We start from the raw sequence: 26,839 nt of genomic DNA on the forward strand, positions 1-26,839 counted from the left end.
TGTTTTTTTTTGTAATGTAAGTAGTTATACAAATCAAATAATATTTCATTTCTTCATCTGAATACGTATATCGTAGTATGATGGTATTTTTTTTATCATAAAACATGTTCATAAACATGTTTGAAGTCAAATATAATTGGAAGATTGTCAAAATGTCATCAAGATATCAGATATTGTAAGTTAATACGATTTTTAGTTTTCATTAAGATGGATCTTTTTATTTAATATAGATTTTTTTTTTAAATATAGATTTTTTTATAAAGTTTATATTTTTTATTTTATACAGATTTTTAATTAAATACAGAATTTTTTTGAATATAAATTGTTTTATCAAGTTTATAGTTTTTATTTAATACCGATTTTTATTGATTATTTTTTCAAATTTAGATTTGTTTTATTAAATACAGATTCCTTTGAATATAAATTATTTTATCAACTTAAAATTTTTTTTATTACATTTTTTTATGATTTTAATTTAACTAAGAATTTTTATATAAGAAACACATTTTATCAAACATTTTTTTATTAATATTTGTAAAGTGATTTACCAAAAATATTTTTTTAAGATTTTAGATTTCTTATCACAGTTTTTTATTGATTTTTTTAACGAATAGAATTTTATTAACAATTTAATTCAATTTAGATGTTTTGTAAAAAATATAAATTGAATACAAATCTGTTTTGATGAAAAATTCACAATTTATAAGATCTATAGTTTAAAAATTTATATTTAATTAAAATATAAATAAAAAATGTTTGATAAAACATATATTTAATAAAAAATCTTTATTACATTGAAATCTTAATAACTTCTGTTTAGTAAAATTTAAATGAAAATATGTATATAGGGAAAAATTAATGAAGAAAATCGAATTTTGATAAAAAAATACGTACATTATATTTTTTACCAAACATGATTTTTATTAGTATTTTTTACAAATAGACTATTTTTATTTATTTTAAATAAAACCGATTTTTATTGAATTAAAATCTAAAAAAAATTCTGTTCAACAAAAAATCAATTAAAAAATCTAAAATCATTAAAAAAGATTTATTTTTGATAAAAAATTCGTAATTAAAAATGGAAATTGAATTAAAATTTCGTATAAAAAAATTTGTATTTATTATAAATATTAATAACAAATTTTTTTTTAAATTTTTACTAAATTATAATAATCAAAAAATTCTGTTTGATAAGAAATCAACAAAAAAATCTTTATATAATACAAAATTAACAAAAAAATGGTTTTTATCTATTTTTATTATTTTCTATTTTTTTATTGATTTTTCATCAAACCGATGTTATTGAATTGAAATATTAAAAAAATTCTGTTCAATAAAAAATCAATAAAAAACCTTTAATTAAATATAAAATCATTAAAACAGATCTATATTTTATACATTTCACACATTTCAAAATTTGTACATTACAAAAAATTATAATTGAATTAAAATCTATTTGATCAAAAAGTCATAATTTAAAAAATCGCATTATTTCGGTACGGGGTGGGGCTGGCGACATGTGCAAATTTCGGAAATGCGTATAACAGACGAAATATTGGCTTGCAAATTTCGACAACTACCTTGCAAATCGTTGCTAATTGACAGCTAAAAGATGACATAAAACACAAGTCGAAAATCGCATTATTTCGGTACGGGGTGGGGCTGGCGACATGTACGTCTAGATATCGTTGATTAAAAAGTGTGAACTGTTTCAAAAAGCTAATTTAAGTTTGCTCCATACAACATTTAAAAAATAACATATTTGTAAAGCTTACTTGTTTTAGTGAAATATGCATCAATTGTATTTGTAATCATTGTATAAAGTTAAAGGAAAACTTAACCTGATTATAAAAAGTGATTTCTTTAATTGTCTCACCAGTAATTTTAATATTTATGATTTATATTAGGTATGGAGAATTATACGTATGTATATTTATGCACATTATTTGAAATTTAAAAATTAAATACAACTTGTATAATATATGCAAATTATCATATTTGTGTTTAAATATTAATTAAACAATATTTGATATTTAACTACTAAGACTTTCCGATAAGAAAAACATGTTTGTAATACATAAATAATTGGTAAAAATAAGTTTCTTGAAAAAAATAAAACTAAAAAAAATCAATTTAGAATAATTAGATTGATACTATAACGCCCGAAGTAAAATAAATCTATGTTGTAAACAATCATTCCTTAAATAACTTATTAAACATTCAAAAAAAGATTTTTGAAAGCTCCAATCTAACATTTGCCATACTTCAACTATTCATAGAAGCCTGTTTGAAAATTATTTTTAAATAATCGTACTTTTGTGGAAATAATAATTGTTATATGTAAGTTCAATCTATATTATCACTCACTATTTAAATTAATTCCCTGCAAGTCACAACTTGTACGTATAATATGTAAACAACAATATCCTCAGTCATAATTATTCGCAGGAAGTGTATCTCCACAACTAATAACGCTTAATTTTGATGCAATTTGTAAACGATCTAGATGTGGAAAAGTAAAAACAGATTACCATAAATCACGAAGTTATGGCTTACTAATAGGAACTTGAAATAAACTTCGATACGATCTAAACATAATGATATTATAAATATACGCATTGCGAATTATTGGTTAATATTATACACCTCAAAGACCATCTCATAGTAAATAGGTGTCTAATAATAATTATAAGAAATAGAATAAAAATTATATATTATCCGTTCTAAGTACGTACGTCGTACGTATTTTCTACGGGTGATACAATAACCTTCGGTTACAATTCGATGACAAGATATACGACTCATCCATAGTGATTTACCACCGTTTCTTGACAATTCCAATTCACGTTTTTCGGGTCACATTGACACACACACACATAATACACGATACGTATAGTACAGCCAGATCGGGTTTGGTTAATTCGATTTGAGTTGAAAAACGATCCTCCAATTTCTACTCGGGTTCTTATTATTTTACAGCAGATATTATGATATTATTATACTACATCATATTGTTGTGTGACGATGATAATATAATAGTCATTAAACAACAATAATAATATAATGTAATGGATACTGTTTTTGTTATTTTCCGTTCCATCAAAAAAACACTATTCCTTTTAACAATGTTCTTTTGAAACAATAGTATATCATAATATTATGTTCATTACCGAGTGTGTAATGTTCTGCGGGTAAATTGACATACTTGTCTTGTAAGTTGTAGTTCAGGATAGTAGACAGGACATTATTTAGTTACTTCTAATGCTTTACCCACCTTATCAGAATAATTCATAATTTAAACGAAGTCACCGTAACTTTTTATTGATATAAGTCTAATGTTTTTTTTTTTAATTATTTGAAACACATGTTCACCAAAAAAATATTTTTATTTTTATTCTAGGTGGATAAGTGACAATCCCTCACAATCTAGGAAAAAAAGTAATTTTCTTTAAAAACTGCAATTTCTACACCGATTCTATGCTCTATGATTTTTAACTCCTATATAGACTTCCGAATGACGTTATTGTTCAATCTGAACTTTGATTTTGGAAATCATAATTGTTGACGAAAGCATTTATTGGTATTTGAACAATTTTAAAAAATCTAGTGAAGTGTACTACCTAATAAGTTTTCAGCTGCGTAAAAGCCAACCACTAAATAAATGTAAATGATTACTGTTGAAATGAAACTTTTGTTAAAATGTAGACAAACAAACTGATGTATGATGTTTCTTACTTTTTTATTGAACATTTTGTACTTGGTGTTTTTAATAGAATCGTATTTGATAAAATAATAATGTGTATCGATAATGCACTGTTGCAGTAGCCACGGTCACATTTAAATTGGGTACCCAATATTATATTTTATCATTAATTTTGTAAGTAGTTTACAACTTGAGTTTACTAACCTTTGACGGTTTAAAAGAAAAAATGTTCATCTAACATCATTACAGCTATATTGTCATAAATATTTTTTAATACCTAGTTGACAAATCATAATAGTAAGATTTTCCGATTTTCGTAGTCCTGTGAAAAAAAATTAAATGTAAGCTTTCACTTATTTATTACGGTGTATAACACATAAAAGAGTGTTTATAAATTCAGTTAATTAATTTTTTTTTTATATAACTTCATGAAAATCAGAACCTATTATTAAGTTGCATATCAAATAAGAATTTAAAATATTTCATAATATCCATTGTAATTAAAGCATACGGGTTTATACTTCTGGTGTAAGTACAATATATATCATCGATAACATATTAGGAAAGACCCAGGTAACAATAATATAAAATTGGAATACCTATCCTAACTGTGACGACTATATTCAATGCTATATTATGCATATTTATGTTATTATTCTTTAATTGTATTAATCGCCTAGAAATCTAGAGTAAAATTACTTGATTGAAATGTACAACATATAGAGAAATTTCTAAAAAAATATACGTAACTAGGTTATTTTTTATATAAACCATAAAAGTATTTTGTTGAAAAATAATGGCCCACCGACCGTGTTTTCCGAGAGCACTCGATCTTATACGTGCTTTGGTGCCAAAAAATGAGATTGTTAGAAGACATTTTACGTGATAAACGAGTATGGGGAAATATTTTGCTCAAGGAAATTCTTGTTGCACTCTTTTTCCTACCTTTTAGTGCGTGTATCGTGTTGTCAAGCGTTAACACTTTAAATGGTTTAAATCGTCGTTTTCCAAAGTCGCTCAAGTCGTCACGTTTTATATTAATATTAATATCATACATGTATAATATATTATATTTGAAAAAAAAAAAAAAATATAAATCAAATAATATTAAAGCACACGATTTATTTATTTAGTACGTGTTCGAGTGAAAAACACCTTTTATAAAATCCAATTCAAGTAGAAACTATATTATTAGGTGTACTGCCATTATTCGGTTGTACGACATGATCAAGTGTGTAACGTAGTACTTATGTCTGTAGAAATACGTTTGACAAAAAACATATTCGTAATAGTTGTTTCCTGCAGCTTACAAGCAAGGGAAACAAAATAACACAACTACCTAATAAGACTTAACATCGATCATAGTAATAACATGGTCGCAAATCACGTCATAAGCGTACTTACACATAAATACCTCACCGTCGATGACAAACCAAATTGCATCATATTTGTCTCTGAAAATGATTGCAATAATTGTATGTAACTTTTGACAAACTCGGCTTTAAATTAGTTTTCCTTCGTATACAATATTATCGATCAACTATAGTACCATGTCATGATTAAAAATCAAATACTTGCTTTAAGTTGGCCCATACGACGTCGTTGGCAGTTTTTGGGTTAAACTTTTTAATGGATATACCTAACTAACAAATTTAGTTTAAAACTTTTGTTTTAATCAATAATAACTAAAAACTTGGAAAATTATTAAAATGATTACCCACAAATAGTTTATTATGCTGAACATTATTTTTACTTAAATATCGATTTGAACAAAAGTTATAACGAATAAGTAATTCCTCAGTTTCTCTTGTTACACTATCTTAATATTAGTTCACCGAGAACATAATTATATAGTTACTTGATGCATGCGACTTGTGTTGGGGAGTGAGATTTGGGAAAAACGTGTCGTAGGCTTGGTTTGCGCGTAACCGTATTTTTTTTTTGTAAACAGAGTATTATTCGCAATTATTAAATCTCTACTCACAAAAATAACTGATTATTTTTGTTTATGTTACAGAGGTGATAAGGAACTTTGAACCCATCGTCAGAGACACTGTTACCATGCCTGGTAACGTGGCAGTGTTCAACTGTCACATACCTGGGGTGAGCTACAATGAGAATCACGTGTTACCCGAATCGGTAGCGATCACTTCGTGGGTGCAAGATGGCGTCTTCAACATATTTCCGTCGTGGGAGATAGGTAAGTTTCAAACATATTGCTTTTTTTAATAACGATATATTATAATATAGATGATCATGTTCTACCGTGTACTACCGTTACCCTCAGAACTTGCAAACTTCCTAAATTTAAAACATAGATGAATAAAAATCAGTACTTAAGTCAATTTTAATATACTAACCAAAATTATATCTAAAAAGGGGTGTTATAATTATTACTATTACAAAACAATAACAATCGCCTATCCAAAAGAAACATAGAAACAACAATTTACAATTGTTCATTCTGAGTTCAGGTAAACCAAACATTATTTTTCATACATTATTTTTCTCGAACCCCTTTTTTAACCTATATTTTTATTTTCTATTATGTTAAAAAGAAAAAAAAATATGATCGGGCAATCATGGATAAATATCTTATTTACCAAAATTATTTTATACAGGTATTGTACATTTTGGAAGAAATGATTTGAAAATAATGAAAGTGTATAATTATTGTTAAATTCTTCAGATATGCGAGTAATCTATACACATTTTATTTTATTAATATAATAATATGGAAATTGTAGCTGTTGATTTTAGAAGGTAGAGCGAAACATGTAATAATGCTCATACATATGTCGTTATTGTATTGCGTGCGCTAATAGAACAATAATAAACTTGTCACGAACAAAATGTATATACACTTAAGTACTATATCTAATAATAACTCGATAAATATTAATGGTAATGTTTTCTTTTAATTGGATAATTGAGCTTCAATAAAAATCTAAAGACAAAAATCCTACTTATACAAATATGTATAATATCTTATGAAAAAAAAATATTTTTACGTTAAAAGTCACTACAATTAACTAACACTACAAATACTCATGAAATATTTAGTACAACACACGTGGGTTTGGATTCGATATTCCACTGTTCGTTCGAACTGGATATGAATTTCAGAACTCTGTCGTCGTAAATACTTCACACCAAGTGATACAGAAAAAAGACAGACCTAATTCTCGGTCCATACAGAGTCTGGGTTTGGGTTTATATTTTCTGTTTTTAAAAACAATTTAGATTTTCCCACTAGTGTAAGGAAAAATTTACACTAAGTTTTGTTTTATTTATTTCTCCTGTTTGGATTTAAGTATCGGATGTCATACCACTTGATTTCATATTACAAAAGAGATTTTTTTGGTATCTGACCTTTAAAAAAAACAACAGGTTTAAAGATTTAGTTTTATTTCCTCTGAAGTAGCTAAAAATAAACCAACAAATCTATTTTGTTGCTACCATGTATACTTGATGCTTCTTTTTGCTCAACTCTTAACGCATTGTCATTTTTATAAGCAAACAAATAAATCCACAACACACATCATATTTATTCAAACTGATACATATTTGGCCTTTGCAAAAATCTTCGAAAAATTCCTGCTAAAGCGAATCTATCTAATTACCTATTACATAACCCAGATATCTATCACATCTTACGAATAGAACAGCTACATCATTCAAAAATAAAGAATATCGACAAGGCACCTTGTAACAGCACCGTTATAGACGTTTTGCAAGCTTTCGACTGTATATGTGCAATATTATATGGATTTGGAACTAATCCGAACCGAAGCTTAATTCAAGTTAAGTTGAAATGTCGCAATAAACAGTTTTTACATTTTTAAAAACATAAACATTTCAGGGATAAAAAGTATTCCGGATCACTCTTGGCAAAGTTCTCTACCTGCCTGTGAAAATCCCATTAAATTCGGATCAGCTATTTTGAAGATTATCCCTGCCAAACAGACAGACACTTCTATTTTATATATTTGAATGTGTACTTTGAGTTAAAAATATTGTGTTATCTTTTGAGAACATGGGTTGAAAGGAAACACGCTGTTGCTTCATCAGGCACAAGTCCCAAAAAATAAATAAAAACCCTTTACTTGTCACATTTTAAATGAAAAGAGAAGTTAGAAATTATAATTATAATAGTTTATAATTCTTGTTTGTATTAATAATTAAGTATATCGCTGCTTATAATATGATGTATTACATTTATGAGAATTTCCATTGTACTGACATAAAATATTACCAAAAAGATAAAATACTAAACATTATATTATTATATATTACATTTTATATTCTAGAGTCGTGAAATTGTGGGAATCCATTGTCAGACCTGACGATTCATAAAACGCGGTCACGATGACACTTCATTAGACGGGTGTGAATTGACATATGAAAAATTGAAAAACTATTATATCGATACGCTTGAGGCAATTTATTAGGCCACGTATTCCCAAAACAGCGTTGGTACATACACATAGTTTTACCTCAAAAAATCCCAGACACGAATGGTATTAATAGCCGCGCCTTCACATAAATTCGTGTATAATAGCCATTAATGATTATAAAATATGAGTAAGTAGGATAATCGATGAATTTTATTAAAAAAAATAACTCAAAATAAACTGGATTATTCGTTAAAATTAATTCGTAATTTTAAAACCAAAGATTATATCAGTAATTGTTCAAAATCATACACACATAAGAATAGACATCGTTTTGTTGTATCTTATATTATTCGTGGCAATCGTGTAATTAAGAATAAGTATAGGTTGATGTTATCCTTTATTGAGTATTTTTGTATTTCGTGTTAAAAAAAAATATATACACTTATAATTAGTGTATTATATATGATACATAATATGTAATGTAAGTATCAAATATATTATTTTCGAAATTGGTCATACTTTATGAAATAACATTTTAATGAACGTGTTTTTCATTATTGTCTAATTTTAAAAGTAATTATAGATCAAGTAAAATAGACCGACTATACTGGAACACTGACATATTATTTCGGGCTAGGTACCTACCTATTTGGTTTTGGTTTTAAACTTATGTTTTTTCTTCTAATTTTGGTGTGCTCCTTTTTTGTCATTGACGTCTGTGATTGTCATCAGACGAGTGTTGAAAGCATTGAGTACATACTATATTAATACGGTCGACTACTCTATCAGTGTACTCACACCTAATATAATTTTGTGTTTTCGGATGAACGTGTTTTGGTTATATTTTGTTTTAAAATTCCAATATTTTCATATTTTGTGGTTTTTACTCTTGCATATTTTTAGCACATATTTAGAGGTATTTAAAATAATACTATAGCATATATTTTTGAAAAATTGTATGTGTTGTGATATCCCAACCCTGATCCACAATCTCCTCCCCCCATAGACCATTGAAAAATCCTGGGAATGACACTGCTAAACGTGATAGTTTCGAATATAGGTATTATGGTAACTTATTGTATAGATTCATATACAACTATAAAAAAATATGATATTGCAAATTTTAGATTTTAATGTTGACTTATTCCATAACATAATTATTAACTAGTGGTATACGAATGGTAAAATTCTTCATTCAAATCCAAATACAAATATCCATACAAATGGTATACTGGAGGACACTAAGTACCAAAAACTACTGATTTCCCATATGAAATGAGGTGGTGAGAATGATATATTTCAGAACTTTCACTCACGTTATTAATTTGCTTTAGAATAAATGCATCAGCAAAAAAACACTTCAATAAGTATCAGTGCATTGAGTTTCAAACAACATGATTATATTATACTATTTAAAAAGTAATATTGTCACTAATCAAATTATTTTCAATGGTTATTAAAGAATAAACACATGGCGAAAAAAATGTTGAAGGTTGTACATTGTCTATATACTATTTGCATGGATAATTTTTGTTGAAGTTTTAAATGTTTTCCAGTTCGATTACGTATTATGCTCAATTTAACGAAAATAGTATGTATATATACATATTGAACTTTGATCCGACAAAAATTGGAAAATCCTTGTATTAGGTTTTTTCATTTAAGTGGAAATCGTGCTGGATAAAGGTTATCTACATGGGAAACAAATCATTATATCCGTCAAAATCTATAATGCAATTTTATAAATGAATATTTTTCTACCCTGTCTTTTAAACAATTCAATTTAATACATTATAATAAATACTAATTTAGAATGTAGTTAAAATACATCAAAATAATAGTATAGATAAAATACAAAATACCGAAATAATGATCAATATTTTTAATGCCTACATGAATAGTCACATAATAATATATTAATCGACATCGAGAGAAAAATTCGAGGTATTTTTTCCTTGTTTGCAAACATTTTCAATTTTTAGAATTATTGTGGTGAACTATCTTTCATTCAAATTTAATTTGAAATAGCATGATAACATAATTAAATTTTTTCACTGCTAATTTACTGATTAATGATCATAAAGCCATATTATTTAACGGTTTAAATAGATATATAATTGATTTGCGTTTTAAATCTTCTGAATATAATATTAATTGTTCGATATCATTGTTGGTCTAGCTAATTGAGTAAATAAAACCAACCGACTTTACAAGTAAAATATTTAACATTTAGTCGATATTCAATTATACGTGAAATTATTTTGTTTTCATTACAACAAAAACATTAGCTTGATAAAATTAAATACAAACCTGATTAATATTTTTTTGACATTTTCACAGTTCAAAGAAATAAAAGATGTTTACATTTCTAGAAATACACTAAATATTATTATGTGTTTGTAGTCTGTAATATATTTTTCTGTTTTTCCATTAGCTGTTAGATTTTAAACTCTATAAATGTCGTTAATGGGTTATTTTATTTAATAAAGAATTAAAAAGGAGCCTATTATATTCTTCCCGAACCTAACATTTTTATAAAAAAGGTATTATTTATTAAATTTCAACTGAAACCTGTAAAATAAAATGTGAAGAAATTTATTTATTTTTTTTTTTTGGAAAGAAATTTTAAAAGAAAAAACAACGTTTATGTTTACATGCTATAATAATATTATAGGTACATTTTGTAAACGTTGTGCATAAAACAAATTATTTATGCCACTATATTATTTTTTAATTTTACCATAATTTATAGATGTAAAAATATTTGTATAAATAATATTAAAATAAATAATAACTCATATCGTTATTATTATTAATTAGTTAAACACTTTGAATAATTATACTTTTAATGACAATTAAATCGGGTGTCTCAGAGATTCATATAAAGTAAATTCAGGAGAACTAATTTTCTACATTTTAAATATATACTAAATATTTATAATATTTAAGGTAAATTCGAAATGCAAATATACAAATATACACATATATACAATTATTTAATATTATAATAATAAGCCTGTTACATGTCGATGAGTGGGTGTATTGTTATTAGCTTGTATAATATTTCCGATTCAGTAAAACCAAATTGTGTGTAATATATATAATATATATTTTTTAGTCATCTAAATTCAGTCATTACACAAATTATACTAAAAAGATAATAAATGAACAATGGACAGCGTGTGTATAAAAATACAGCAATGAAAAGAAAAAATACTTTACCTGTGGCTAAAATTACGTACTTAAAATCAATCCACATTGAGTATTGAAAATATTTTTCGAATGTACCAAATTAAATGTATGTACACTTATATGTATTTGTATGGACATTTCCCACATTTGTAAAACCATGATAGTCACTGAGATTATCATCAAGTTAAAGATCCTCTGGCTCCTGGGCTGGTGAGACGTCACTCCAGACATTGTCTTGTCTATCACTCAAATTCATACAAATCAAGTACAATGGAGGAAAGAAATTTCAAAGTTGTTAGTGGATGGTCCGGCAAGACGTTACATCGGTTCACCCGAGGGTAAAAATGTATAGTCTTAAAAATTAAAGGGTGAGACCTAGCATACTATTTCATAGAAATGGCGTACAAACGAATTGAAGTAAAACAATTCAAATTTTGTTACGGGGTGTTCAAAAGATACGTCCAGTAATACCAGCCCACATTCCTTAATTTATTTATAACTTCAGTATCATAACACTACAAATGTGGTAAATTGATCACACAAATGGTGTACCTACTAAAGGTTACATATTATGAACAAATTGCAGTATTCCACGAGGGTCTTTCTACCACTGTGGTTCGTACTTTTAAATATGCAATATCAAATTCAACTCTTTGTTCCCAAAATAAATGTAAATTTATAATAGTTCAATCGTTAAGGTAGTAAGGTAGGTACTACTATTGTGTAGGTTAGGTACCTATCTATAACACTCATCAGAAATATGAAATATTATTTTGTTTCAGGATAATAATTACTATATATAATCGTTTATTTTTGTATGGCTAACCCATTTTTAATTGTTTATGAAACTATAAAAAAAAACATATATTATAAATATGTACCTATAAGGTATCGTCGATTTAATATTAAAATTAAAGTGTTGCATTATGAAATAAACAAATCAAACTTTGAGTCCTTAGTATCTTATCATATAGATGAGGGCATCACGCAATATTAAAGTTGCGCATCTTATAGAAATTAAGTATTGCTCCAGTATTTGCTTTAAAAAAGTTTAAGTTATACAAATGAAATATAATTTTCATTTACATTTAAATTGTAAATTAGTTCGAAAAAGTTCACTTTTTAATTTATTAAATTTTTTGCTTCGGTCCTTTCTCAGTTTCAATTTTTTTGTTTTCAAACATAATTAACGAGAAACCAAGGTTTTTTCCCATAGAACTCGATTAATGCTCAGTATTTATTTACATTTTAAATGTATTTTAATCTATGTTGATTAATCCAATGATTATAATTCATTGTAATTGAAACAAGCATCTACGTAGATAATATCCGAACATAATTATACATAATACTTAACATTTAAAAGCTTAATATCATAATGTTTTCCATTATAGTATGTATTCATTGATTGGGGTATACAATTTTTTGGTACATCCGATTGAATAACCAAAAAGTAAATACCCATATCAAAATTAATAAAAAAAAAATTATTTAATACCTAACAATATATCATGACGGATATGAGAATTTGGAAATATTGTGGTATACAGTTGAGTGCCACGGACGTAGTTAAATGCAACACTATTGTATCACAACGACGATTGTATTCATAACGACTGTGTGATTTTTAAAATTTCAGATTCGAAAATTATCATGATACCGAAAACCGGCCAATTGCGTATAGCGAACGTGGACGAGAACGATCTGAGGCACAGCTACACGTGCCGCATAGTAAACAAACTGACGGGATTCACTCAGGAGAGCAGCACGTTTGGCAGAATTTATTTCGGTAAGCGAATTCGTTCTTTGTCCGTTTTCCTTTTACGCGCCGTGTCTTAACAAAGTTGGTTTTCTCGAACACGTTGTTTTATGTCTAAAAAAAAAAAAAAATGTATATATATATATATATAAAACAAAGTAATGGCTCGTAAAACGCGAAAAACCTTTAACGGTGCGAGCGCCGTGTTTTTAAGGAAAAAAATTTCCACCGAACCTTATCCGCTCGTTAATTTGCGGCCAACAACAAAAAGCAATATTTCACAAACATCCACGCAGCCGTGCACGTCGCCGCCGCCGCCACCGCGAAAAACGTTTCCCGGACGCGTATCACGGTGGTTTTCCTCTTTTTTTTTTCATTTTTTATTTTATTTCATTCCGTTTCCAGTTTTTTTTTTTTTTTTTTGTACTATTATTATTTCGCCAATGTGACTTTCACGGCGGTTGACTGGAAGTAAATTATTTCGCGTATTAGCCACTCGAAGCGAAATATTCCCCCCGGGAGTTTCACCTATAATATATACGTGCAACACTCGCTCGTAACCTCCAACACACAATTCAATTTGTCTCGTTCAACGGTATACATAATGTATATAGGTTTGGGTGGAACTCGGTTCGGTTTCCCTGCAACCCGACGGTTATTGGCATGTGAGAATTTCCACCTTGGCGTCGCCGACTTGACAAATTAAAGGCGTTTAAGAACGAAATTGACGATTGAATCGATAGGCAACGAAATCTGAGACAGTGAAAGAAGTACAAAATTATGAACAAAACCAAAGGCGTAAAGAAACGTAGGTACGAATGAGCATTTGAGAATCGTGACGCTGGTGGACCGAGAAGCAGTCATAACTCATATAAGTCGTAACAATGATCAGAAATAGCTTTAATGAATAATCTCGACAGTGTTATAATAATAATCAGGATAATTACGGCGGAATATAATAATTTGAACATACGACTATGGCACGCGCTTCGACTGCTGTTTGCAGTATCTTTGGGAAATTATTATTGCTAATAAAACGCTTGAAGATTAAACCTAGAATTTCGACTAAACTTTTATTTATTCAACAATTGATATTAATGTACCTGTCCACCGTATAATTCCTATTTTATTTCAGATTATCGTATGTACTTAAATGAATAATGATAATATTATAGAATCTCTAGAGAAATGCAAAATGAAAATGAAGTATACATACTGTGCCACCTAATATATACAATGGAATATCGGATGACTGACACCGTTTTAAATTTAATCAAAAGCGGAAGTTGGTAAAGTTATTATTAAAATATTATAACGATTTCCAGATTTATGTCAGTTATTTTGATTAAAACTCATACCATTTCTATTCGTCCGATCGTTGAAGTATAATATTCAATTCAATGTATACATTATTATAATAAAGGTGTGCCTGTTGGAAAGATGGTTTTTGAACAACACGACATAGCGCATTGTCTAAAATATATCGTAATATAATATAATACACAAATATTGCGATTTGATTTCAACGTCGACAGCATTTGGTCGATTTAACTTTGCCGTTTGCTTTTTATTCGCATATACATTTTTGCATTCCGGTCGGAATTTAAAATGTTAAAATTGTTTATGCGGAAAGAGAGATTTTAATGTGTATATATATATATATATATATATATATACGATGGAATGCGCATTTCATGCAATACGGACGTTTTTCTAACTTTGTTGGATACAACAGACGTTTCAATAATCACTAGGTACGCATCTAAAACAATAATCATGGTAACAATAATAATAATACCTGTAGGGGTAATATTTTTTATTCAATTAATTTTTTATTTTATAGCGAGAACGCATAGTTATTACCGTCAAAATAGAGTGACAGCAATATTCAAAGCTAAAACGTGTGAAATATTTCATAACAATAATAAAAATAAACAATAATATACACCATAAACAAAACGGAGATAATATCTCTTTGATTTTCGAGTGGAGTGGCAAACATTTAAAACACCGTAGAGACGAGACGCTTTCCCGACAAAGCTTTGAAATGAAATGAATACGTATATTCCTTTACCGTGCTCGTTTTTTTTATTCGTTTAGCCGACGACGGATGTCTGCTGTATACCCACCGCAACACATCTGTCTGAGTTTTTCACGTATTGGTATAAACATTGTGAGTAGTGTGACGATTCGGGTTTCGAGAATCACATGGATTAAAAATAAAAAATAAAATTATAATATAAACAAATAGTGCTTTGAAGCCGCAACAAACCCAAGACGTTATTATTATATAATACTCATCATGAAAGTTTTTATACCTAGGTACTGTATTGCTTCCGGGCTGTGTTTATATCAGGGCCTGGAATATGATTTAAGAGTTTTCACGACCACTTACAATAATAATATAATTATATTATCTTTTGAATCGGTTCACGTATTTGTAATTCCTCATTTCCCGAGTCGCAGTATAGTCACCAAAAGCTTTCGGTGTCTATAAAATAATATTAAAATGGTGGAAAAAAACCATTCAGGGAATCCAATTTAGTTTGTTTACGACACAACCGTCGAGAAATTAACAGTCAGTGCACATAATAATGAATGTTGTATTGGTATTACACAAGAGCTAATTTTAATGTTCCTTGCGACGTCTGGTCCAAGTGGCAGTATATTTGCACAGCTCATTGTCATGAATCAAGTTTTTACTGCTGGCAATAAAATTAAAGTTTCCCTAAAACATCAAACAATACAAATGTAGTTTATATTTTAATCAATTAATTAAACTGATTAAATGTGTTTACGTAAATTAACTTCCTAATATCCGTATAATAAATCTTTGATAATTATAAACGTTTGAACAACCGGAAATCAATTAATAAACCAAAGCAACCACTTGAAAATAATATTTCTCTCCACAGTTTCATAAACAAATTAAACTATATTATACAACACTATATTATTACAACACATCACTATGGGTATACATTTGAACTCGACACACTTACATCCGTGTGCTGTTTATGACATATACTCACTCTTCTTAATTTTTTTAAATGTTTCCACTAAAAATCGTTTTACAAAAATATAAAATAGACGAACAATTTTATCTAGTATTTATTATACTTTTGTTATTTTTACAAATAATTAACATTGATAGATTTTTATTAATTGCTAAAATTTCCAAATCACCAGATCTCAAAATGTTATTACCATGGACCTTCATCCTTGTAACACAAAAATAAATTGCTCAAAAACAAATAGTACGATTTTTGATTTTGATACTTCGACTTATTTTCCACTTTATAATTTACAATTGAAAGATGTGTTTTCAATCGAAACACAGGAGTTTGTATCTCAGACGCACACCCCTTAAGCAGTACAAAATATCTCAAGAATTTTAAAATATGTTCTTAAAGTATATTCAAAAATTCCAAAAATTTGATTTTGTGTAACTGCATTATTGAAAAAAAAAAGATTGGCATGCTTGGTAAATCTCCATGTATATACAATAAAAAAATAATAATAATACATTACAATAAAATATCACCTGTATAACGATTAAGGATTAAAAAACCTGGATTAAGGTTTACATTATTGGTAAATAATATATATTTTTCCATTTATCCTTTTCAAAAAATAACATAGGCAGACCTTAATAGTTTTACGATTGAGTAGTACTTATACCACGTCTTACTACATACGGGAAAATATAACAACTAAAGATAATGTTTCAAAAACAATTTGTTTGATCGGTGTTTTTTTAAATTTTATTGAGGGTGTTTGACAAGCTTCAATTCAACAAATATTATTCTTGAAATGTACAAATAATAGTACTACAGAAAAATGTATAACATAAATATAAATATATTTTTTACATGACACTTCGATCACTGACTATTTATAGATAGTATTTTTTTTCATTATATTACATCAAGATTGATGATTTATAAATGTCAATATCAATCGAGAAATATTCGACAGGTGTATCCACTCAAAATCAACGTAGGGATGGTCTACTGACAGTGGATTTAAAATATTAAGAACACTTTTTTTTTACTTACAAACTTTACATCGAACATAAAATTAAAATATATAGGGTGTTCCTTGAGGATATAACCATAAGCTGTAGAGGAGGACTAGCCCCCGGGAAAAAACAGAATTTATGCCATTTTTCCTATAAACTGAAAAAATGATTAAAAATCATGAACTTAATTAAAATAAAATGTTAGTTTATGTTAGGTTAGGTCAAAATGTTCATTAATTCTGCAAAATAGATATCTTCAATTACTTCGAAAATAAAAAAAAATTAAGATATATTTATTATATCATTAGCAATCGCCAACAATCAAACAAAAAAATCACTTCGATCATAAAGGCTGTTATGAACAGTTATTGTTTGATTTCGATAGTAGAAGCAAGGTGTTGATACAGTTCAATACCGATCTGTGCGAAGTACCAATAATACTGTAATATATTGAAGTTGTTTTAGAAATCACGCTTTCCAAATATTTATTTATATATTATTATTGTTGCGCCGAGACCGCTCCTACAAGGGCGGCGGTTGTCGGCCACGACTTGCGGAGTGTTGGAATATATAGGTACCTCACGGTGTGAAAATATCAATAATACAAAATACAAATTATGATACAATAAACAGACGCCGTGCGCCAGACATAATATATTAATCGCAACACAGCGTATATAACAATGACAAATGATAATAAATAATAATGTGCGGGCCCGTATTACTCTTAATAATTAAATCACAACTTATTTGTCTGAATACATACAATATAAAATATATACAATAATTAATAACAATAAATGAGAACAAAAGTATGACCTGTACTGCTGTCTGCAACTCGGCAAAGCCACGCTGTAGTATGGACTGGTAAGGCGACCGTGGTGGCACGTATGGAGAAAGTATGATGGCAGTGTCACAATAAATAGATCATCGATATTCGATCTAAATGACGGATGGGACGCACACGTCAAGCCCCGACTGTCTCGGGACTTACGACGATTGTCGCGTACACCACGTAAAAGAAAATGGACAATTATACGAACGACCCGAAATAAGGTCGGTTGACCACGCGGTTGACACAAGAAAAAACAAATGTGGCGAACAGGCGAGCGAACTGGACCCGCCAGGTTCGGCCGTTGGCAAAAGACAAAACTTCGCAAGCGGACGGACGAAGGTTGGAGTGGACATCGTCGGCCACGGATGTGTAGAGGGGGGATGATCTGTCGCGGACACTCCACACCGATCGCGGAGACTTGTAAAGCCTTTGGGCGATGTGCTGATTCGGCGGGAAAATCAGCCGCGTTCGAACAATTATTATAAGTAGGTACTCATACAAACATGCGTGTGTGTGTGTGTGTGTGTGTGTGTGTGTGTGTGTGTGTGTGTGTGTGTGTGTGTGTGTGTGTGTGTGTGTTTTATTTCAATTACTATTAAGGAATACCTGCAGTAATTTTTGGCGGAATATACCTATAATATCGATATACAAATATTATGCATTAATTTTATTTGATAATACCTTTTATGGACTCATATCTTAACCTTTTTAAATACAATAATATTTTTAGTGTGACCTGGTGAGATGAGGTCGTACTCTCAATCTGTGGAAACTTTCTAAGTGTATATACCGGCTAGCTCACAGATGGGTGACCTCCCGGGTGTTAAACAACACATCCTTTCCACACATACACAAATACGTGTTACAATCCTACCAACATAAAAACCTATTAAACCTATACAAAAAACTAAATACCGTAGCACCCCACACCCAATGTATATATACTAGTAAATCAAAACATGTCTCTTCGATACAGTTGTAGTAATAAATAGGAAATTAGAAAGAAAACCCTTATTGGTGTGAAAAATGTATATAATATTATGGAAAGATCAGGAATAAGGAGAGACCAGCTTCAAAATTGTTGGGGTTATCACAAACATCGTTTAAAAAATGATAAGTCTTTAAAACGTTTATGGAAATACTGTTCTTATATAATTTAATGTCATTACGAAACATTAATTTTTTTAAATTTTTTTTACCATAAATCATTTTTTTATTTTTACTTTTTATAACAGAATTTTTATTTAATATTCTGAATAATAATATTTTTTTAAGAACGTTTACAAATTAAAATCGGTTGTGCGATAGTTATAGTAGGTAGTTAATATTGGTTAAAATTAATCAAAGTTTATAAGAGCGTTGTGAAGTATAGTACGGGGGTAGTACACTATAAAATATTTGTTCAGTACATCACACTTAGTTTAAAGTTGAATACGTATAAGTTATAACTAAATAACTGTGGATTCAAATTATGTGAACAACTTCAATGCTTTTTGTTATGTATGTTTACTTTAATAAAAAAAAATCATTGAGCACTGTAATATATTCTTATACAAAAATTCCGTCCAAGTAAATACCTAATGTTCTATGTAATTTTTTTTTTTTACTTTTTGAGTTATATTTAAAAAAACTATAAATCATACCTAACTTTATTCGAAATTAAACTAAATTGTATTTAAAAACAAAAATAAAAAAATAAGTAACCACTCTACTTCACAGTAAGAGGCTAGCCTATAGTATCTCGCTATTGAGTAAGTCCCTGTAAATTGATGTGTTAAATTTTTATTCAACGATAAATAATTACATGCGTAAAATGATTCTGAGCGAAGAATAACAGTCTTTAACCTATGTTAATAAGTATGTTATTTGATATTATTGTAATTTAGTTTAGTAACAAAATAGGTTAAATTTTATTTTTTTTCTGAAAAAAATGAGTTTATTATTTTGTTATTATCATTGTATGCATTATACCAACTTACTGAAGAATGGTGTGAATATGTTAATTTCATAAATAATCAATAATATACAATTAATCTATATTTTTAAATAACGTAATTGTGTATACGTAGTGAAATAATACAAATATAGGTACAATTCAAGTCTATGTGAATACTTATAAATCATAACAAAATAACCAAGACCGTTATTCTTCATGTAAAAATCTAATTTCAGTCAAATGTTCTTAAAACATTTTTTTTAGATTTTTGGTTTTAGTATAAACAATTTGAGGAGTTTTGTATTACATTATTGAATTAACTCTATACAAATTGAACATAATGTCATTAATTATTAACTACAAAATAATTTGCACATAATTTTCGTGATTTTGATGAATTTTGTCAAAATGTTTTGAAAATTATACCATTTATATATTGTATACATAATTTGAATACATGTTCCTGTACATAATTTTATGTTTTAAGTCCCACTAAAAAAAAAAAATAATAAATATTATGTAAAAACAATGACTGGCCATTTTTTACTCTTGACTCCTGTACAAGTAGATATACTGTCTTGTTAATTTTAAAATCGTTGCATTTTCTACTATAAAAAATGTGTCTAGAGTTTTAGACATAAAAAAAAAATGAGAAACATTTTATGTGACATTAATCGATCCAGTCAAAATCCATAACAACGAAGAAAGATTCATGGTAACAATAATAAAGTTATCGAACAAATTTGAAAAACATAAATTACACCTCGATGTAGAATCATTATTTGCACTGGTTTTTTGTGTTATATATTCATTGAGGGTTTAATAGAAATGTTAAGATTTGATTTTAAGTCAACAGCTACTATAGTATGTTACGACCATATAACATGGAATAGATAAAAATAGATTATGCGTTTGATAGCAACGTGACATGCATTGTAATAATTTTGATTGTACTACCATCATAAAGGGTTTTGTGTAGCTTTGTACCTATATAGTTTGATTCCAGTTGACCTCCCCCGTGCAATATGTATAAATATAGTTGGAATAATTCCAATACAGTGTAGTAAGTTATTGCTAAAAAAAAAAAAATAAAATCAGACCCTCAAATTAATAGTCCCATTTAATGGTCTACCGTACCTAAATATGAAAAAAAAAATTATAATACGTATAATTATTTAAGCCAAAGCCAAATGCCAGACTATAGGCTAAGCCATGATGATATTATTAAATACGCACAAAAAATGAATTAATTGAAACTCGTGGAGTTACAAAAAAATGTCACACGTAGCCACACGTAATGGTTTGACGAAAATATGGGTATCGTGGTTACATCTGTGTTCATTGGAGTTAACATCATGGTCACTTTCCATAGCGGGAGAATCTCGGCCAGTTTCAAACCATTCAATTAACACTGACGAATTGCACGGAAATTCGCTGACTTCGATCTCAACCGTTTTGTCAGCTGCTGTTTCGACCGTGACTATAATATAGCATAATAATAGTACTGTATAATACGATTAATAATGACTATTGATGTGTAAACGGCGGAAAAAAAAACGATGGTTTGCATAATATTATAATATTCGAACCCTCGTTGAGCCGCCGACGACGAATGCGTTTTATCATATTATTATTGACAACGTACTAAGTCACGATATTATTATCGTTATTATTTTTATTCCGGAAAGTGGTTAAAAAATGTGTCATTCAAATGCGATAGCAATAACGATAGTGAAATGGTTTCGCTTACCTCGGATCGACGATTCCCGGCAACGGTATGCAGAAAACTCTATAGGTATTATGCTGCTGCCGAAAAAATATTGTTTTTAATGAACTCCGGGCGGCGTGAGGACAATAATAATTATTAAATCACACCAGGATTGCGGCGACTAACACGCGAGTGCGGACGATTTCACGAGCGTCGTAAATGTATGTGTACTCGTCATAATGCGAATGAAAAAAAAAGAATATAATAAAAAATCCGTTTAAATGCTCCGTAAATGCGTTTATAATAATAATATGCGCGCTGGTATGTGTGTGTGTGTGTGTGTGTGTGTGTGTGTGTGTGTGTGTGTGTAAAAAAAGGCAGTGCCGGTGTGAAATAACCAACGCAAGTGCGGTGACTTTTCACATAAAAATATTTTTTTTTTTTTTTAATTTCCAAATCCCTCTGAGCGACATTGGCGAAATCGCTGTACACATATATTATATTATATACATACACGCATATATGTATATACATGCATAATATACGTATATGGTACATGACCGACACTGCCGCTGTTAACGTATTATTATGCGTTGATGGTTTGTGGTGGGAGGAGCTAAAGAGCGGCGGCGAAGGGCAGAGGCGTAGTAGGCGGCGGCAAAGCCGAGCGCATAATTTAAGGGAAATTTTAATTAAAACCACCGAGTAATTAATTTTGCACTAAACGATGGCGCGCGAGTTGCTCTGTATTATAATTATTGTTAAATATTTATGTTATTTGTGTCTACTATTGTATATCACATATAATAAATATATTTATTTACACACACACAAATTTTGATCCGCAGAGAGCAACCGGACCATGGCCCCTTGGTCGAAATCCAACGACTTCACCGTCCACTTGGTGAAACAGGGCGACCATCTGTTGTTGCCGTGCGACGTTTACGGATTTCCTCCACCGAAAGTCACGTGAGTGGAATGATACAATACAACACCAATTTAGACGATAATAGAATATTATTATAATTATCAAATTAACAATTGATAATATAACGTTCGAATGGAACGCATTTACGAGAAGCGAAATGCTGTTGTGGTCTCGATGCCAGTTCAAAATAATATTATAGTGACGTGGTTCCAGCATCTAACGGCCATTCTTTTTTTGGTGAATATCGTGTTGAATGAAAAAATATATTTTGGTGTTGGGTTTAAGTTGATATTAAGTGCATTTTGGGGTCTGATAAAGGTACGATGAAGTAATTTATATATTTATTTTTTTTTATAAACCCATTAATATGATATTTGAAATGTGTAAACATAAACGTGGCGTAATATTATTACAAGTCTGATTTTGTTGTAGTCCACAATAGAGTACATAAGTATTAACGATAACAGTTATTACAATGACGTGATAATAACTACAAAGTGTATTTTAATAAGTAAAATTAAACATAGACTAATAAAATGGATAACAAAATAATGTTTATGCATAATATATTACTCGTCATCGTAAGAGTAGTTGTGAGTGTCATCCGATATGACTCTGAAGAATGCCTTGAGGCAGTCAAGGTCACGAGTGTTTGTTATTTGTCTTCGTTACTGGGTTGTAGTACCAGGCTCATTCAAATGTTTTTGGTTTCAAATGAAAGTTTTTGAATTGGGTCTTAATCTTAATCCGATCTTGTAAGAGGAGTATGCTCGTGTCATTGAGAATTTGCCTGGAATTGTTTTCCTTTGACCAAGATGACAAAACAAAAAAATACACATTTTCGTAATTCCTACTCGACAAAAGTCTATTATAAATAATATTGTTGATCGATATTTAAGTTGAAAACAATTAAGTCACTCTTAATATCTCGTGACCGGATGACATTAATTAATTTTTTAGGGGAACAGTCTACAATACAACATATTATTATTTACTAACACTAACCGGTAGCATATCAGCTATTGTCAAAAACTCATTTATGATATTTGCATTTCAATGGCTTTTAAATTCTGTTGTTTTATAATAATTTTGTCTTAGAACTCAAATGAAAGAGAAACAGACAGACAAGTTTTATGTGGTCGTCAGAAGGGGAGGGTTACAAGTTTTATGGATTGAGTCAATTACGGATAGAAAAACGTATTTCAAGGAAATACTCTGAATCACTGGAATTGTCAACGATATAATGGTCGGAAATAAATTGGGCTCGGTGAAATGCAGTCGTATAGAAAGCTTTTCAGTCTGTCCCATTTTAAGAGTAATAATAATGATGCAACTTCTTGTTCGATAATCGTTCAATTTAAAAGTTCCGAAATAACGATGGAAACTTACTGTAAATAAACCATAGGTTATCAACTGAAATCTAATTCAGTCCCAAAACGCAATTTTAATAAGAAAAACTTCATTAGCAAGACGTATATTTACGAGTCTTATGTTGTGGTTTCATTTTTTAAATATCAAAGTTTAATAGACCACCGCGGTAGAAGCAAAGTTACTATTAAATTGTTACGAGTTTGTTTTTCAAAAGATCGTTTCGTCCAGGTTCACTGTTTCTTTCAGGTCTGATAATTATGACATTTTATGTTAACAGTTAATATATATGAATAAATTATATGAATACTATATTGTAAATCGAATTTATTTTGACAATAAAATTAATAAAAATATGCTTCGGGACTTTTGTAACTCGTATTATATTCTTCATAGTACATCACCACTTAAACCTGAATTATTGCTGGACTAAAAAATTTGTACAATAATACATGATAATTAATGCTAATACATAATACTTTGTTTTCATAGTCAATCCACTGGATGGATGCCATTGTGATTTATCGTTTATTGGTACCTAAAATATTATTAAATGCATGCTCGTTTAGGCGTGTATTAAGTATTAACGTTATGCGCCTAAATAATATAATATTGTGCTACCGAATGGTCGACACATAATGGAAATTTTTAAATCGTACAAAAAAAAAAAAAAAAGAAAACCTTATTATTGTACCAATGGGACGGATACAATATTATACTTGTCTGGAACTTTTTTTCCGTACTGAGAAAAAATTACATTTTAAATGCGATTAAGATGAAAAACGAAGTTTAGTTACGTAAAAAAATACTTAATACCAGCTTTTATATTATAAATCCACGCACGAGACCGTTGGTAAATTCGTTTTTATAAATGTTCACTATTTATAAATGACGATCGACATTCAAATGGATGCATCGCTGCAGCATTTCGAGTGGTTGCCAATTAAAGATTTATCGTATCAAAGGTATTTTATACAAACACATATTATTATAATGTTTGACGCGAATACAAACGAAAAGAGATGTCTGGGGAATATAATACAATACACACACACACACACACACACACACACACACACACACATATAATATATATAACGAAACGAGCGAATAAAACTATTTCGCCTTGGGATTAGCCCATTTCAGATTTTCAAACATCCCTTTATGGCTCTATATATTATATATAATATCATATTAAACTGTATTATTATACATGTAGGTATTCAGTTATGGTTACACCGACAAATTATATAAGCGTTTGTGTACGATCAGACACGTTTAAAATAACAGTATTGTGTTTTCCAGTGTAGGTGTTATTCAATGTCTATACGTGATCAAACAACACTGCTCAATGTAAAAAATTAAAAAAAAAAACATAACGAATAAAGATATAGTAATTTATGTTAACACTGAAAACCTTTCAAACAGCAGTTCAATAATTTCACAACAACCATCGCGCATGTGCGTTTATGATAATGTATATCGCCATTTCACTAGAAACCCGATACAGCGTATTGCATTACGATAGGAATATTAATAAATTAATGATAATATTTAAATGATAAACGTTAAAAGGACCAACATTTGTGGTCACTTTCCTTCGAGTGTGCACCATAGTTAAAACTTCACGATCGATCTATCGATCTAGTGCAGCAATTATAACGTTCTAATTGCATTTATATAGAAGATACAATATCAAGATCGGGTAATTTGTATCAGTTAAATCTGAAGTAAAAAATGTTGAAACTTTCAAATACATATTTTAGAAATTATAGAGATGGAACTTCAAAAAAGTGGCCATTATCGTTCTCGTACTTCACGCAGAATTTAATTTTGTTTGTTAATATTTGTCGTACTCGTGTATGCAAAATTGTTTAGTTTATAGTACAGTGGACGTACGAAGGACAGAGATAACAAAATATCAGTACTCAATGTAATTAAGTGTATGTCACACCAGGCGTATAGGACGTTTGCACATCACTATTGTAAAAAAAACTTTTTAAAGGTCGTTTGAGCATCGCTATTGTAATAAAAAAATTGAAAAATGATTATAATTCAATTTAACTACTTATCTTATAATTTTACTGGGTTTTTAAATTATTATTCATAATTTATTTTCAAAAAACAATTAAAAAATTGTTTACAATATAATTATTTTTGAATCTTTATATTACGTTGGTCAGACGAAGACCACAAATATGGGTAATTGAAGTGGTGTCATCTTAAAAAAAAACTCAATAATTAACATAATATTATGTACAAAAATAGGAGAACACGTATGTGATGGTCGACGGCAATTTGAATGATCACACAATTTTAACCTATACAATAATCAAACGACATACCTAAGTACAATTACAAAAATAAAAAAAAACGGACAATTTTTAATTTAATCATACCTACCTTAGACAATGATAGTCGAATTTTCCAATAATAATAATTTATACCCCAATTTGAAATTTATACATTGGTGCTATCAAATTTATAAAGGGCCAAACACTACGACAATAGTAACTTATATGGTTGACTTTTGTGCCACGTACGCAGTTCATAATATTTTACGATTGTATTTTGTGTGTTTGTGAAATTCATATAGAAACATATTACCTACAAACAACACAAAAAGTTGTGCTATCAAGACTTGATTATTCAATCAAATTTTAGGTCAGCGACACCTAATTGCCTTTTCTATAATTATTAAACTATTGCTAATCATGAGACATAAAATATAACTATGCTGCTAATAAAATAATAGAGTCGACCACTGCAACAAAAAAAACTTCATAGTTAATATTCTCTCTAATTGATCTGGTCGATTTTTTTTTTTAGCCTTTTGCATTTCAATTATAGCTGTATCTGGTCAATTTATATTCTTCATTTCAGACGACCAACCGCTTTGGACAATATTGTTTTGAGTAAACATTTTTTTCTAAACAGTTACTATCAACTCGCAAAACAGAATATAAACACATAATTTAAAAGCACACGA

At 29.0% G+C, this 26,839-nt stretch overlaps 1 protein-coding gene across 4 annotated transcripts in view; it reads left to right on the forward strand.

Annotated features, from left to right (window-relative positions):
• Window positions 1–26,839, forward strand: part of LOC111034825 (Down syndrome cell adhesion molecule-like protein Dscam2) — a 310,967-nt gene that overhangs the window by 139,969 nt on the left and 144,159 nt on the right. For all 4 annotated transcript variants that reach the window (XM_022316209.1, XM_022316211.1, XM_022316208.1 and 1 more), the window contains exons 4-6: window positions 5,724–5,906; window positions 12,935–13,084; window positions 22,403–22,523. In XM_022316209.1, coding sequence (XP_022171901.1) covers window positions 5,724–5,906; window positions 12,935–13,084; window positions 22,403–22,523 — 454 coding nt within the window. The remainder of the gene's footprint in view (window positions 1–5,723; window positions 5,907–12,934; window positions 13,085–22,402; window positions 22,524–26,839) is intronic.

Source organism: Myzus persicae, unplaced genomic scaffold, assembly GCF_001856785.1.
Source record: "Myzus persicae strain clone G006 unplaced genomic scaffold, MPER_G0061.0, whole genome shotgun sequence".
Taxonomy (NCBI): Eukaryota; Metazoa; Arthropoda; class Insecta; order Hemiptera; family Aphididae; genus Myzus; species Myzus persicae.